The sequence below is a fragment of the Magallana gigas genome, chromosome 4 (genome assembly GCF_963853765.1).
Source record: "Magallana gigas chromosome 4, xbMagGiga1.1, whole genome shotgun sequence".
NCBI classification, from domain to species: Eukaryota; Metazoa; Mollusca; class Bivalvia; order Ostreida; family Ostreidae; genus Magallana; species Magallana gigas.
The window spans coordinates 11,159,353-11,176,488 of NC_088856.1; the positions used below are offsets into that span (position 1 = coordinate 11,159,353).

The following is a 17,136-nucleotide window of genomic DNA, read 5'->3' on the forward strand; positions in this document are numbered from 1 at the left end:
GCGTATTTTTTCATGCTAAGAAATATTTGATTGATTGATTTATTTAAATGTGTTATATAAATATATATCTTCACAGTAAATTACGCAGTTTATATCAGTCATGTTAAAAAGATCTAGAAAATAATAAATAATTTTTGTAATTATTTTCGAGTCCACGATTTATAGAGCATTTGGATAAACCCCGCCTTAAATCGGCCACGTGATACCACGCTCAGTCTATCACAACAACAATGGCGACGACAAGAATTAAGAAAGGTAGGTATACCCGTAATACCGTTAAGTTTGTCAGATTTAGCCAAGGGAGAAAAAAAGAGACAGACTGACAAGGATAGGAACAAAGGGAAGATTGTCTTTGGAGACCAAGTCGATTGATGGAATAGGAATTAAAGCCGAATCAAACTTATGTTTTTATCATGAATTTGTAGGGGTTTTGTTAGTCGGGTTCGTACGTGCTCTCTGTCTTTACTTTATAAGTTATGAACCACAAGTGGATTTTCGTTTAGAGAAATTTTTGAATAAAGAATAATAAAATACTCTTTCAGTACATGCATCCCTCAGGGACAGGGGGTGTTCACTTATTTTACCGTGTCGTTGATGTTAAAATCGTGTTTCATATTTATTACACATGATTAGCAATTCATATTGTTATACATTAATGAATAACGGAATAATAGTACTTCGGTTATCATCTGATATAAGAATTATCTAATTTAAGACATGAAAAACTTGATTCTAATTTGTAAACAAACCGTTCTTCCATTATGTTTTCAATACTAGGTTTTCCTGCACTCACGCGCAGTGGCGTAATAATTAGGCGATCACATTAATATTGATCAGATGTGTACCAAAGTTTAGGCACAAATAACTAAAGAAAGAACATGTTTTACGGACCTACAGTTTGTGAAACTTCTAATTATAAGAAGCATGGTGTATATTTTTACTAAAACTCATGTCAAAAATTTTTTACTCCAAATACGCCACATTTACCTTTAACAAGAGGCCCATGGGGCCACATCGCTAACCTGAGCAACAATGGGCGTTCAAAAGATATTGTGCCATATGGCCCTCGGTAGAATAAAAAAAAAATAAATATTGTTAAATATTCGAATTTTTCACTTTTTTTTGCATACACGAAATCTTTGACATTGTACCTTCACGAAATACTGTTTTTACACAGAATAAAAAACTCCTACAAGCAAGATATAGCATTAAATATTTGTTAGGGGTACACTGTTATATAGCTTCTAATTCCCTGTATTTTCGTTCTGCCCCCCTCCCCCCCCCCCCTTAATTAAGCGATCAAAATATATGAGAGCATATAGGTACATTTTCTTCCTCAACTACTTACTGGTTATTGTATTTTTTTTAATATAATAATTATTGTATTTTATCAAAAAAAAAACATGTACATGTATATATGTGAAGAAGAAAATTGCACCTCAATATTATTGCGCCCAATCTCTCAAATTAAAAATTTTCAATAATTTAATTTGTCTTGTCCATTATAATTGAATGACTGTTGTTTACCTCGCGTAAACTCGTGACTTTTATAACTTTACTTACACTTGATTGATGAATACACTGGAATGAAAAATGTTGTTACGTGACATGTTAAAGAGCTTTAAAAATCAATGTTACCGTATTGACATGCACATCATTCTAATTTACTATGATTTACTATTATTTTCATTTTTATTCAAAAATAACAAATGGCTACAAACCAGGATAATTTTCCGCTGTAATATTTTCTTAGGAATAGCGATAATTCTTTTATCCCCGCAACAGAAATGTGTCAGAACTATGGAAACTGTTTTAACAATGTCGTTTTTATTTACTCAAATTTCATATTATTCATTGTATAAATAGGGGGCCTCGTAGAGTACTTATATACAGCATATCATTCTTTAATTTTTTTGTGTACAAGTATTTAACATACTCTAATTCATATAGAATTTCAGCGTCAATCGTGGAATTATAAGCAAGATGAGCTCAAAATGTTGCTAGGTGTGAGTCATATTTTGTTCACATGAGTTTTTTACATTCAGCTTAAGATCTTTAACTTGGTATTTCCTATTCGGCATTTAAAATGGAAAAAAAATGAATGGCCTCAGATCTGTGTACAAACATAGAATTGTGAGCAAATCTCTGTATCTTGCAATTATAATTCGAAGCTTAACACTCAAATATGGTAAGTAAATAGAAATTGTAAACAATTAAACACAAGAAACATGCACTATAACAAATAAAGAACACAATTTATTTTTTCAAAATGAATCATATACATGTATATACCTACATATTTCCGTCAGCGATATTAAACTCAATTTAAACTGAATAATCTCGAGAAAATGCCGAGCATCTCAACAAAACATATTGCATTATTCTACCATTACGCAAAAGATGATACCGAATTACCGATAGCCTGATTGAATTGCATTTTAGTTCATTCTTAATACATCAGATGTTGCTTAATTTGCGCAGGTAAACAGTAAACTATTTGATTTACCTAAGTATCTGTTTGAATCAAAAAATACAAGCGACAGTTCCCAGGTTAACGCAAAGCATAAATGAAAACGAAACGAAAATCACAACAAGCTAACACCACCGTCATATGTGAAAACTGTCAACGCATTTAAATATTTAGCCTCAATTTACTTCACAAAATTGGCACCAATTTATTTTGCATGTTTCAAAGATTCCCTTCGTACACAAACTGTTGCAAAACAAACAAATTCATCATGTTTATCATATAGTGTCATGGCTGCTTTAAACAAAGAACCTCGTTTTAGAATTATGGAATACGAGTCTTGGTAAAATGGGTAAGCAAACCCGGGCCGGGGCAAAATAAAAGCCGGGGCAGATCGGCAATCGTCAATTCTAATTACGCATTATTTTGCAGCAATATTTACAGCGAATACAAATATACTGGTCAGTAAATATCTTGAAATTTTAATGAGATTGGCAGATTATTAACTGTCAATCTTTTGTTTTGCCCTGGCCCGGTCATGCCTACCCATTTTACCAAGACTCATGGATGCTATAAATTGCATAAAACACGCTTTCCCATCCTTATTATTTTCGTAATAACTCAGATTTGAAACAGAATTAGCCCATAATTTTGAAATTTATATTTTCCTTTCCATAATGATTACTTACGCCAAATTACATTGAATTTGACTCAGTAAGTCTTGAGAAAAAGATTTTTTTTAAAATGCACCCCCTTTTTCTACAGTTTCGATGTTTTTACCGCTTTAAAATGAAGATATGTCTTTCATTTTTGCAATTTATATTTGCCTTCCCATATGAATGCTTTGAGCCATTTTTGGTTGAACTTGATTAAGTGGTTTAAGAGAAGAAGTTCAAAAATGTGAAAAGTTTACAGACGGACAGAGAGACTGACAGACGGACGGACAGACGGACGACGGACAAAATGTGACCAGAATATCTCACTTGCGCTTTCAGCTCAGGTGAGCTAAAAACTGAACAAAATTAGAAATTGTGCTTTTGTACACTTATACTATAATATTATCAAAGAGATTTATTTGAAAAAAAAAATTTTTGGAAATTTAACTATCAATTTAACAATGGAAAATAAGAAAATTAACTCAAATTGTTGCATAAAAACTTAAATTTTACTCAAAATGAATTATTTGATTTTAAGTTTACCATACCCTGACCATAATTTTTTTCAAAAGTTTAATAACGCATTACTCAATTACCTATTTGGGTTAGAAATACACAAAATGAGGAAAAATACAATAGTTCAAGACTACACTCAGGATGACTAAAGTTGACAGATTACAAGGAATTAATGTTAGTACTAAAATCAACCTGGATAAGAAGACTTCTTTATTCCTCGCCTAAATAGATACATATTTTAACAGCTGAAAAGCACGACCCAGTGTAAAAATTGTCCAAACTTTGTAATTAATGTATAGGATATGAATATTTAGTTTTTATACAACATTTCAAAACTTCTTAATGTTCTATTGTGATGTAGTCTGTATGGTGTACGTCATTGAAAATACTTTCAAACCAGCAGAGGACTTTTAAAAGATATTACGGCAAGAACATATTTTTAAAAACGCCTGAAAAAGCAACGCCATCTGAATGCACGGAATAGCGCGCCATTATAAAATTGTGTCAACTAAGTTAAAATACCGATAGAAACAAAACAAACGATGGAAGAAACAGGAAAAACATCAAAATAGTTCGAGTTTACTTATCCACAAGTGATAATTTGTCTGAATATGCGATTGCACCCTCTGACCAAACGGTGACTGTGGCATATTACTCTCAGGTAGACCCAGGACTAAGACGTTATAGAAATGTCGTTATAACTCAACGTCAGACTGGGCCGTGCGGCCTGTATAGGAAATATGCATTGATAACTCTATTACAAAATCAAAGTACAGAAGAACTGACGGGAGTTGATTTTGTCGATGTTTATTTTTTTTAAAAATCAATTATAAGTTATTTTGCATGATAAGAACATGTAGTTTCTAATTTGTATTTGAATTACGCCCATTTTTATAATAAGAATTTTGGGACTTTTCCTACAAGAATGTCGAGAAACCCCCATATAATTCATGTTAAATAATATTTAAAGATAAAATAAATTAAATCAAACTATGTATCAGTAATAGAAATATTTCTCGAAAATTGTATGGATCCAAGCAATATTAAACTCTCATCTCGTTCAACCAAACGCTCGGCTGACATCGTAAACCTACGACAAGCATTTACGGAGACAGCCGAGCATCGAGTTGAACAAGACTAAATTGAACTCTGGCGTAGGAATACATACGACTACAAAAAATATCGAAATTGTTCGTACCATTTAAAATCTGGCTATTCTCAAGGTATTTATAAATAAGTTTCCTTGAAAAACAATGCTTTAAGAGCATGTCTACGAAAAACCATGCAAAAGGTGGTGGGAGCAAGGTTCTCTGATCAACTTCATATTTTGTGTGTAACAGTGTGCATCTATATGAAATAATATGCCACAAAATTTTTTTATGATGTGGTCAGTCTAAACTTGGTTCTGCAGCACTGTTACTAAAAATAGCATTTTGACCCTCTTAAGAATAAAATTTTGCATAATTCACCAAATTATTGTTAAGAATTCTGAGTTTAGTTTAAATATAAATTCAAAAAGTCATTTAGAGTTAACACTAACAAGATACACTTGTGTAAATCATTTTATGAGAATTCCAAAATATTCTTTCTGTTAAGTGCAGATAGGTCACGAATTTGGCATGTTTCCAACTTTTTGTAAAATTATAAAAATATACATTTTTTAAATGCTTAAAAGTCAGAAAATGACACTTTAAATTCACTAAATCTGTTTCTAGTTATAAAAGGACATTTATCTTTACAATATATCAAAAATCTGTCTTTGGACTCAATAATGTTGCAAATATATTGTCTTAAAGTTGGACATTTTTCTACTTTTAAAACTCTCCGGAATCTGTAGTTTAGGGTTAGTTTTACATTGTCACAAGTATATTATGGGAAAAAACCCGATATACTCGCGAGCCAAACAATATTTTATTGAACTGAAGGGTTGCTTTAACACATTTCAGGGTTTTTTTTTAAAATCAATGCCATTAATTAAAACACGAGAAATCATGGGAAAATGGGAATTTGAATATACATGTAAGCTGACGTGAACTTAACTATTTTTTAAAAATCTTATATATCTCACTATTACTGAAAGAAAAAGTAAGCAAGCTTACATACTCCCCACACCCCATTATTTACCAGTGCTACACATTAAGACAGACAGAGTACCCATTAGATACACGAATGAATAATTACAGGGGCAAAATACAAAACTCAAAGTACTGAAGTACTTAAAGCCGGGCTCTTTTGGTGTGTAATTTTACATATTGTTTACTACAGATTGGCAATCTTTCTCTCTCTCTCTCTCTCTCTCTCATTCGATAAACATAGTGATACATGTATTGATCTTTTCATTTCTTTATACTTGAACTAGTGATCTTTTAATTCAGGAAGTAGGACCAAATTTCAAAGTTCCCCCCCCCCCAAAAAAAAAAAAATCAAAAAACAAATCCCAAAACAAGCAAACAAACAAAAACAAAACCAAAAAGATCACCTCAATGGAAAGAAAATGATTAAACATATATTTGTTGAAATTAACAGACGATTTTTTAAAATGTGGAAGTGGTGTGGAACCCATTACCAATGAATGTCTATCATATTAAATAATTATAGAATAAGGTAGATTTGGTAACAAGATTATCTTTTAAAAAGATTGGTGAGCTAGCGCTGTACTCATCATAAAAAACAGAAGCAGATTTATAAAACATTGGTTTAACTTTCTGAATAGATTAATTAACAATAAGAAGGCACAGTGGTGTACTGGAATTGTGCTGGAGTGGGGTCTCAATTTAGAATTGTGAATCTAGAGTGGGCTTCACATCGGCAATGGCATAGCTCATTGACTGCGCCTTAATCATTATGTATCTACTGTAATTTCAATTTCGAAGAACCATTGGTACTGTCATGCAGCAATCCAATCGCAACTTCTCGGGCTTTTCCGGCAAGCTCGGAAAAACACCCTCTCTGCAGGCCTTTCCGGCAAGCTCGGAAAAACACCTCGAATGTATTAATAGGCGTCCATTGACAACCCCTCTTTTTGTAAAACTTGAAATAAATAGAACACATTTTACAATCTGTTGAAATGTGATCTATACTTCATTAAGGTAAACGATATACACTAAAATATAACACAGAAGCGACATGCAAGACTGTCTAGCTGATGCTTATTTTAATGGGAAGCGACTCCATTTTGTATAAAATTCTAACATCCGGTGATGTTAATACATTTGATGTGTTTTTCCGAGCTTGCCGGAAAGGCCCGAGAAGTTGCGATTGGCAGCAATCGTATCTTCTCGGGCCTTTCCGACAAGCTCGGAAAACATATCCGAGGTTGTTTTCCGAACTTGAAGGAATTTTAAGATAAAGTTAGCTTTTTATTATAATACAGTGTATTTAAAATAACTTTGCATTACAAGACCTAAGTTACTGTTTACATTTACAATAAACACACAAAACTTCAAGTGAAGGTTATAAAACGAAATTCAAATGGTACAGTATTCCCAGAATCCCCTACAATGGAGTCGAGCATGCGTATTCTAGGGAAAAGGACTAACGTAGTTGCTAGCGCTCGAGAGCGCTAGCAATTATTTTGGTCCGACAGTATAAAGGATTGAACTTTTATTGTTTGAGGGGTGGAGGGACCCAATATCAAACCTGAAAAATCATTAATAAAAATATAATACATCATAAATTACGCTTAAAATTTGTAAATATCAGCATAATATAATATAGAGACACATTTTATTAGCATTTCATTTTTTCAATTTTTTAATCACAAGACAATAAGAGAGTGTAAAAATTTTGACTTTTTTTTAAGACTGCTTCATAATTTTGGGACCAGGTCTTCTTCTCATGGGTTATGATTAAATAACATCCCAAATAACAATTCCACAAAAACAAGTTATGATGTCTTTATTAATATTTGGGATAACGTTTTTATAGTTTATGTTAATATTTATTGGGTTTTCGCAGGTTGAGATCCCCGGGGGAAAGAGTAACCTAACACCTCTTTTTTTCCTTTACAACTTTATTTCAATTTTAAGAAAAGGTACACACTTTAATTTTTCCAAGAGGAGATAAACTGCTAATAGAGAGGTAGGTCTAAGGGAGTAGAGCTTTTTATTTATTTCAGATGTACTTACAGTGATACATTCTCTGATTTCTCAAGAACTAAAAAAAACCTGGCCCCCTCCCCGTCATTTCTAAATTCCATGAATATTATAACTTAGAAAAAAGTCTGATTCATAAAAAATATGTAAAATGAAGGATCGAAGAAATGAACTATAGCTTACATTATAAATTCTTCAATCAGGCGGATCAAAACTTGCAATGATACTGCGTACAGGTATAGTTATATTTGATAAAAGTAATTTTATTAGGATTTTAAAATTTAAATGCGAATCACATTGAAAAGGGGTGCAATTACTCACTTTAATTCAAACAGTCAAAATCAATACGTATAAGAGTGTAACCTTAACATCTACAGGGTGGTTTATAGATGGCCAATGAAATATACACGTACAGAAATGTGATGTCTATTGCAACAGACTCCGATGATAACGATGAAAAATTGCACGAGGCATTCCTAGTGAATTCCAAATGATTTCAACATAGAAAGAATAATCTTACCGTGACCAGGCTACGCTCAGGTCAAACCAGGTCCGTAGGACATCTGTCATTTTAACGATATATCTTTCTATCTACTTTCAACATATACCATTATAAATTGAATCTTTGTAAGGCCTAAAAAAAAGGTTGTCTGTTTAGGGTAGCCCGACCTCACCTACAATAATGCCCCGATCCTACCATTTTTAGATGTCTGTTTTTATCCGATTGTGAATTTTTATTTTTTTTATTAAAAAATCTGTTTTTAAATGTGACACAAACAAACATTCTTAGGATTCATGCAGAAAAAATATGATAAAAAAAAATCCCTACCTACCTAAAGTCTGTCCCATGATATTTATGCAGCACATTTGGACGATTTTAAATAAAAATACACATACCTGTCAAAGAAGTGCAATTGAAATACTTGAAAGGGATATTTTCAAGATAATTTCATTGACACATTATCATCTTTCATTCGGAAAAATTCACAGGAACGAAAACAGATTCCTTACGGAGATTTATAATAGGGAATGTTTACATCTTTTCTCCATTCGGAATACACTCGGAATACATCGCGCAATTTTTCAACGTTATCATCCGGGCTTGCTGCAATGCAAAATCTCCGTAGACATCACATTTTTTAGCATTGTATTGAAACCTGATAAGCTAACAGGGGCGTTTCGACTGAGAAATCTTGGAAATTTTTCATACTTTTGAATGAACATCGTTTGAACCCTGAGGTATTTATAAATATCAAGCAATTAAGCCAAATGTGAATCCAGGATATCTTGGGACAGAGTCTAACCTAACTTTTTCATCAGTGTTACTCTAAACACAGATTTTTTTTATAGGAAATCCGTTCTCGTTTTTGTGGATTTTTTCGAGTAAAATATGATAATCTGTGAATGATATTATCTTAGAAAATTTCCCTTTCATCTATTTTAATTGCACTTCTATCACAGGTTTGTATAATTTGATTAAAAATCGAAATTGTCCAAATGTGCTGCTTAAATATATAGGGACAGAAAATAGCAGTTTAGACTAGATACAGGTTTCCATCAAACTTCAATATGTGATATAGTGAATAACACTAATAAGATGGGGCAATTTTTGTGCAATTAAAATCGTTCAATATCATAATATATATTAACAACAGTTACACTCACAGCATTTCTCAATACTTTGCCTGAACTTGAACTTGTATAGTTTTGTCAACATTCTAAATAGTTTACCTTCTCTACGGAAGAGCGCAACAGGGGAGACAATTCTAACAGTAGTAATGAAATGCACATGTAATGAATAAGAATTCTATTAGAAACAATGATAACAACTATTTTTTTTTAATTAAAAGCAAAATAAGGTGTTTGTTTCATGTTTAATTACAAATTTTGACTTCAGTGGATTAAAATCGCTTGTAAAATAAAATTTTAAAAACCAACAAATTTTTATTTTATTTGAAAATGGGATGTTTTTGTTAATTTATTACTTTTTAGTCCTTGAGAGTCCAAAGATGGATTTTATATATCTGTAACAATACATCAGACAGTTTCTTATTAACTCAAAATTTGTAAAAATAATGCGCCATTTTCTGAGAAATTCTTTCTGAAAAATTGACAAAATTGTATTATTATCATTTCTTGGCATCCTGCCAACATTTACACGCTTGGGACTTCATGGTGTAAATAGATATATGAAAATAAATATGCAACGATTAAAGGTTTGAACTTCCTCTTTAAGAATATAGTCTTATTTTTTTCAAACATTTTGTAATTAATTACTGAATTTGACAATTTTTCTCTTAACTTTTCTGGATTTTAGAGTCAAATTAACCAGAATGCAATACTGGCCGTTACTATAAATAGAAACATCCAGTGCAAAAACAAACATCATATATCTGACTCTAGATGGGTATCCTTTATATCTATGATAAAATTCTGTTCATTCTTGAGACTTGCTGCCACAGCTTTTTTCCATATTTGCATGGTTCTCTCGTAGACATGCTCTTAACATACATAACATCGAATTTATCAATTATTTTCAAGAACACAATCTTGTCAACAGCGATGAGTTGTGATGAGGTCCAAACATTGTTTCACTTTCGGTTTGTCTGAGTAACTGCATAGGAGAGTTGATTAAAATCAACTCCCAGAAATACATTGCTCTGATTTTTATACATATACATTATTATACTTTATATTGCAATATATATAATACTTTCCTGATAATGGTGCTGTTATTTTTAATAAAATTACATATTTTTCCACATCTTTATACAAAGATCTGTTTTACAGGAGATTAATATTGTATTAATTTGACTTCGACCATCAGGTCCTCTTTGTGATAGTAAAATATGACAATTTATTTGGAATAGCACATGGAGAAATAAATAAAATGTAAAGAATTCAAATTATGTTTGCAAAATTTGTTTTTAACTTTTAGATGAGTTTAAGTACTTTTAAACCTAGACAATGGAATGAACTACTTATTCATATTGAGCAGTTAAAATCAATTGACGATTTCAAAAGCAGATTTGGAAATACTTTTAAAGATACTTCTACGCTTTGTTTGAATTCTTAATCTTCATGTACTTTCGTTTACGCTTCCGTATTTATCTGGAAATAGTATTTCTTTCTAGTTCCTTGTTGTACCGTTCCATTGATACACTTGTAAAAAAGGTGCTTATAATTAAATCAATCAGTTTCAGTTTTGTATGTCAATGCATTTATCCATATGCAAAAGATTTTATTGAGAGGTTTTTTTCTTTAACTATAAACCGTGTTCACAACTAATGTTAAAATATTTCTGAATGAAACGGAATCAATTTTAATTAAAAATGACATACCTGTTATAATAATGCAAATGAATTCAAAATCAGGGGAAAATACGAAAATTTTGTCATAGACATATCATTATTCTTTATTCAAAACAAATTACTGAAAACGAAAATAGATAATTGTATTTTTTGACAAAGAGATATGCTATCACTTTTCCAAGTTTTTATGGACTCTTTGCAAACACTTTCAACGTTTTTTCCGTGGACATTCATGTCGTTTGCAATGCAAAATTTCCGTTCACTATTAAATTTTAGCCGCTTTGTTTACAAGAAGATAAATGGCGAGCTTAAAGAAGAGCTCTAAGGCTTTTAATTTTTTAGTCGATTGATATTGTTTATATTATAAGGTATTCATAAATATCAAATAATTCAAATCTGCTGCAAAGACATATTGAAACAAAGTATATAGAATTTTTGACTGTCAAAGAAAATGCCCCCTTAGTTCGCTCCTTAACCAATAACCTTGATGGTCCCCGGGGAGTCTTCATACAGCCTCTGTGTGTCTTTTCCGGTTCCAAAAGACACCTGAAAGGACCGGATGTACCTTGACTCCTTCCCGGAAGTCCAGCCTTGCACCATCACTCCCTGGACAATTGTTGGGGTGATCAGATCAATCTACGTGTACAACCGTAATTAACATTTAGAGCTACTCTTCTAAACGTGCCAGTGTTTTAACACAATGATTTTTGTTTCTTATCATTTAGTAATTTATTCAGAAGAAAAGTAAACACAATTTTAAAAACATTTTAACAATTAATTAAAAATCCAGCCATTTATTTGTTTGCTTAAAAGATTATCATTTTGACTGAGGTATTTTTGAACACGAATACCATGTCAATCACATCTCAATAACTGTTATACACAGGATAAATTTCTGCCATTCAGTCAACTAAAATATGACTGAATGGCATAACTATTCCGTTCAGTCACCTTTCCAGACTATTCAGAGATTCACCATGTGATAATTATTGATCATGCGATACTAAGAGGTTAAAGTATTAATGATCCTTAGAGAGAAATTTGAAGAAAATCTAAATCGAAATACATCTGGTTTTACTTAGTTGATGATTTATAAGTCAGTTCTAGAGTTTATATCAAAATAACACCCACTGAAAACCATGGCGACTGGTCTTTCAGAGAGGAGCACCAGCCGGGATTTGGATAATACAATCGTCCCCGATGTGGCAGCGTCATTGATTCTACGATAGGTTTATATTCGACTCCTTCAGAAGCGCTTAGCTGGTAGTCGTAGATATTCCCCGAGGCCAGACCAAGAGGTCTCCCACAGCTTTTAGCTTTTCCAAGAAACAACAGATAGATTGACAGCGTCATTTAAGTTGTACATTTAATAAAACTAAGATTTAATTACTATATTTAAAAAAAATCTACTGCTTTTCAGGACGCGTCTAAGCATAGTTCAAACGTATAAACACATAACTGCAGTTGTACTCGACATGCATTTAGCAAAGGTTGGGATAAGGTTGTAGATGTTAGTATTGGGAAATCTTAATGACAAGGATGTCGTGGACACGGATAGAACATTTTGGTAATTCAGGAATGGGTTTCAAAAAGAAGACTAGTAGACTAATTGTTCTCAAACAATTAGAGGTCTTTCCACCTCATTGTTTTATGTTTAAAATAAGATTTTTTCAATACAATGAAGAATTTTTTCTGCGTTACTTCATATAAAAGTGTCAAACGATTAAGTTTGCAAATTTGTATTGCTTGACCTTGACCTTTGATTTTTATGTCATTTTGATTTGACAAGGTAGACGCTTCAATACCAAGTGATCCGATGTATCTATGATTATTGATTCAAAAGTTATTTGTGTTTTTAATGAATGTTCGAAACTTTCAGGGGCAATAACTGCTAGAAAGGGACTTTGGACCCTTTCGGTATGAATAGATTGAAGGAGCGTCTAAGTGTACTGAATACATTAGTAAAAGTTTCAAGTCTCTATCTTTAACGGTTAATGAGGAGTAGCGATAACAAGCATTTTGTGCAATAGGGGCAATAACTCTATAATTGTAATATGGAAAGGGTCAAAGGGTTATATTTTAAAATGTCTTATGATGTACTACTACATCCATGAAAAAAGTTTTTCTCTACCACCCTAAACAAAAGAGATCTAAAAACTCATTAATTAAGAGATTTTCAGATGACCTTGACCTTTGACCTTTATGTCATTTTGTTCGGCCAAGGTAGACGCTTTCATCCCATGTGGTCCGAAATCTCTATGACAAATAATAAAAAAGTTGGAAGTGATTTTATAGAAATTTAAATACTTTCAAGGGCAATAACTGCTAGAAGGGGGCCTCAAATCCTTTCGGTATGAATAAATAGAAGAACCCTCTAAGTTTACTGAAGACATTGGTAAAAGTTCCAAGTTTCTATCTCTTATGGTTTCAGAGATGTAGCGATAACAAGCTTTTCGTAAACAAGGGCAGTAACTTTGTAAGTTCTTGAAGTTTTCAAGAAAAGGGTCATTTGGTACCATAACTTTTCATGACCAATAACATAAAGAATAAATTGTTTCAATATCTCTTGAAATAAAAAAGTTGTCCCAAGGAAAATAGGAAAATAAATTATAAGAATAATAAAAAACATAAGAAATACAAAAGGTCTTTCACCTGAAAGGTGGAAAGACCTAAAAATACCCCTAAAACCCTTACCAGTACCAAACCGAGCCACAAAAACAAAAATAAAAACAAAACATCGTGGGATACTTAACAGCAGATAAGATAAAATTTCATTCAGAAAATAAGTGCATTTGTGCATTAATTTAACATAAAGATTTTTTAAAAATCTCACAACATACTTAAAAAATTGCATTATCATTACTCTGTTATATAAATATGTACTCACATTTTCCTAGAATCACTATTTCGTTGATTTCCATTCGATAATAGTTCCCCGGATTTCTATTTGGGTGAGTAAAGTCATAGTTCCGGACCGTGACATACTGACCAATCACAGGACGTTTACATTGGTACCGGAACACAAAGAAGAATTCCGGATTTCTTAGGTCGTCGCATCGGACGGCGCCATAATTCATAAAGTCCCATTGATTCTTGCTGACGTATGTTCCAAAATATTCAAAGTAGTTTCGGTAGTTTACTGTTTTTAGAAATATAAAAGTTGAGACAACTGTTTTGTTGTAAATTTTAAAATCTATTGGTGGGTGTAAATACATTATTTACAATTTGACCACTTATAAATTTTCTATTTACACCTACCCAGTAAATTCAAAATCCACAACATGACTTAGAGTTGAAAAATAGTCCCGGGGTTTTTATTATGTGATGGGTTTTCCTTATTTTTATTTTAGAGTTATATCCCTTTAACCCGACCGGGCGGGCGTTTTTAGTCAGTCTTTATCATATCAGATACAGACGCACTTTCGGGGATTGGGGCTAAATTCTATATTCATCTCATAATAACGGTTTATATCCCACTACCTTGGATTTTTATATGATACTGTTTCATACCTGTTACGTTTATATTTGTTTATGACTGTTATTTAATACAGAGTATAATTTCTAAACACTGAATATATAAGTCGTTATTCTTTTCAATTCGGATCACATACCATTGTACGGGACTTAACCCCTAGACGGTCGTGTTACAATTAGAAAGAATCCCATTTCATGTTAAAATACCTTTTATGTTTCATACTGTGGAATCATTTAATTTAATGGGGGCCAATTTTCGTGGATTGTGGATTTTTTGCTTATTTGTGGGGATGTAATTTCGTGGATGTGTCAGTTTTCAGTTTGAGTAGGTAAACTAAATCTTTAATAATTAGTTTTCGTTGAGGATGTAAATTCGTGGGCAAGGGGTACCCACGAATACCACGAAAATTGAGCCACCACGAATTCTAATGATTCCACAGTATTGGTTTCTTTATACAAGGTTCAGTCCAATTTAAGATTCGATGACCTAATTGTAGGTAACTTTTGCTGTTGTTGATGCTTGACAATTTATCAGTGACTTCATAATTCACTTTGAGTGAATCATAAAATTGCGACTTTAACAATTATTTGTTGGCTTCATCCAAACCTAATTCTTCCAATATGTTGATAATTCAGACGCATTCTATAAGCTCTGTCGACTTACTGTCGAGGCGGTAGATGAGGATAGCATGAACCTCTACAAACTCTTCCAGATTAACTTGAAACCAGGGCTTCGTTAGGGGGGCATCTGTGATTAGGGACGTCAACTTGTCTGCAAAACACAGAATTGAACGTATAGGAAAAAATGTTGATTAGTTTTACATGAAATGTGTTAATGTTAATAAACAAAATTTAGAAACTGACAGGATAAAACGAGTTAATTTAAATTATTTTATTTCGATTTCTTTTCTTGAATGGCATAGTAGCGAGAGAATCTAACACATAATATATATATATATATATATATATATATATATATATATATATATATATATATATATATATATATATATATATATATTTTCAATTTTAAGGTAAGACGACACGTTCCTCAATTTTATATAACTTCTTCCAGGAATTTGTTGGTGGTTTACTGCTATTTTGACAAGCTTTTTTTGCCAAAAATAAGGGTACCTTACCAGGCATTTCTGCAAAATACTAGAGTATGCAGTTTCCTACATAATCTTCTTGAAAATACATTTGAATTGCTGATATAAAAATAAATACATATTCAGCACAGCAAAATTCACTATATTAGAACTCTATCTCGGCCGGGGCTGGGCTTTGAACTCACGACCTAGAGAACCTATACGTTTCTGGCATTGAGCGGCCACGGTTCTAAACACTCGGCCATCTAGACACTTAATCACATCCAATTAAATTTTAATCATTTTTAAAATAATTATAAAATTTATATTTTTTATTGGAACTCTTTATTACGAGCTGGAGATACAAAAAAGATTCTCGAGGAACGTGTTGTCTGACCTTGATTAATAAACTCTTCTTCTTTATGAGGTAATTTGCTGGCTTTCTCAATAGTTATGTGCACGATTTAAATCAGCAGTCAAAGCTGTTATGAAAACGTTTCCACGGGTTAAAACCCTTATAGATGAGCCACAGTCATATTTTTTTCTGTATTTGCTTGTTTCTTTTGCTTAAAAAAGTTTTTTTTTTATAATTCTCACCTATCGAACCGTCGACAGCATATTCAGGCAGATGGTTTTTGTATGACCGAACGCTTCGACAAGGTTTAAATTTGCCGAATTCTCTCAGCTCCTTATCTTCAGCTAAAATACATGTATAAGCATTGCAACATGTCTCACACCAACAAAAAATCTATTAAAGAAAACCATGTTCATATTTACGTGCATCTTTTTATACAAAACTTTTTCAATACATATTATAGCGAGCGCAGGCGCGAAGCAAGCTCTACCGGCAAGGCGTGTGTGAATAGAAATTTCGGACAAGTTGCACATTCATTCCACGGATTTTTTTGGCGTCAGTAAATCCGACCAGTAATGCATTGTTTTAATCGTCCCATTAGTTCCCTGTAGTCATGGCAATTTTTATCACTTCACACTCTCACGAGAATCAGCAAGGCAATAACGATGTTTATTATACTTTCATGTTAAATACTAAAATCTGATTGGTTTAGACCCAGTTGATAATCCGCTCTATTACCCTCATCGATAGCAACGGGTAACACAACGAAATGTTACATGTGCGTAAATTATTCGCGTACGGTTCGCCGTGAAATTCACGTCATTTTTAAACAAAACCATTTAATAATAAAGTAAATAGTGCCTGCTTGGGAGGATAACAGTTATAATTGACTTCCCTCGAAAACCATTGTCAACCTCCGCTTCGCGTCGGTTGACAATGGTTTCCTCGGGGTGTCAATTTCAACTGTTACCCTCCCAAACAGGCACTATTTATATAATACGACATACAATGATGCAGTTAATGTTACCTCTATAGTTCACCTCAGTACACTCAATCAAAAATAATCGAGTGACGTCACAAAGGTTTACACATTGATCCGATAGATTTTTCGGCGTCAGTAAAGAACAAGATACGCTTAGGGTCATATTTGGCCTATGAAAATAATAAAAAATGAA

At 32.5% G+C, this 17,136-nt stretch overlaps 1 protein-coding gene across 1 annotated transcript in view; it reads right to left on the reverse strand.

Moving 5' to 3' along the window:
* The window catches only part of LOC117686417 (uncharacterized), a 56,781-nt gene that overhangs the window by 1,431 nt on the left and 38,214 nt on the right, over nucleotides 1–17,136 (reverse strand). Inside the window, exons 7-11 of the mRNA XM_066082352.1 lie at nucleotides 16,204–16,305; nucleotides 15,183–15,290; nucleotides 13,932–14,183; nucleotides 12,176–12,360; nucleotides 11,528–11,680 (exon numbers count right to left, since the gene is read on the reverse strand). Of these exons, the coding sequence (XP_065938424.1) occupies nucleotides 11,528–11,680; nucleotides 12,176–12,360; nucleotides 13,932–14,183; nucleotides 15,183–15,290; nucleotides 16,204–16,305 (800 nt within the window). The remainder of the gene's footprint in view (nucleotides 1–11,527; nucleotides 11,681–12,175; nucleotides 12,361–13,931; nucleotides 14,184–15,182; nucleotides 15,291–16,203; nucleotides 16,306–17,136) is intronic.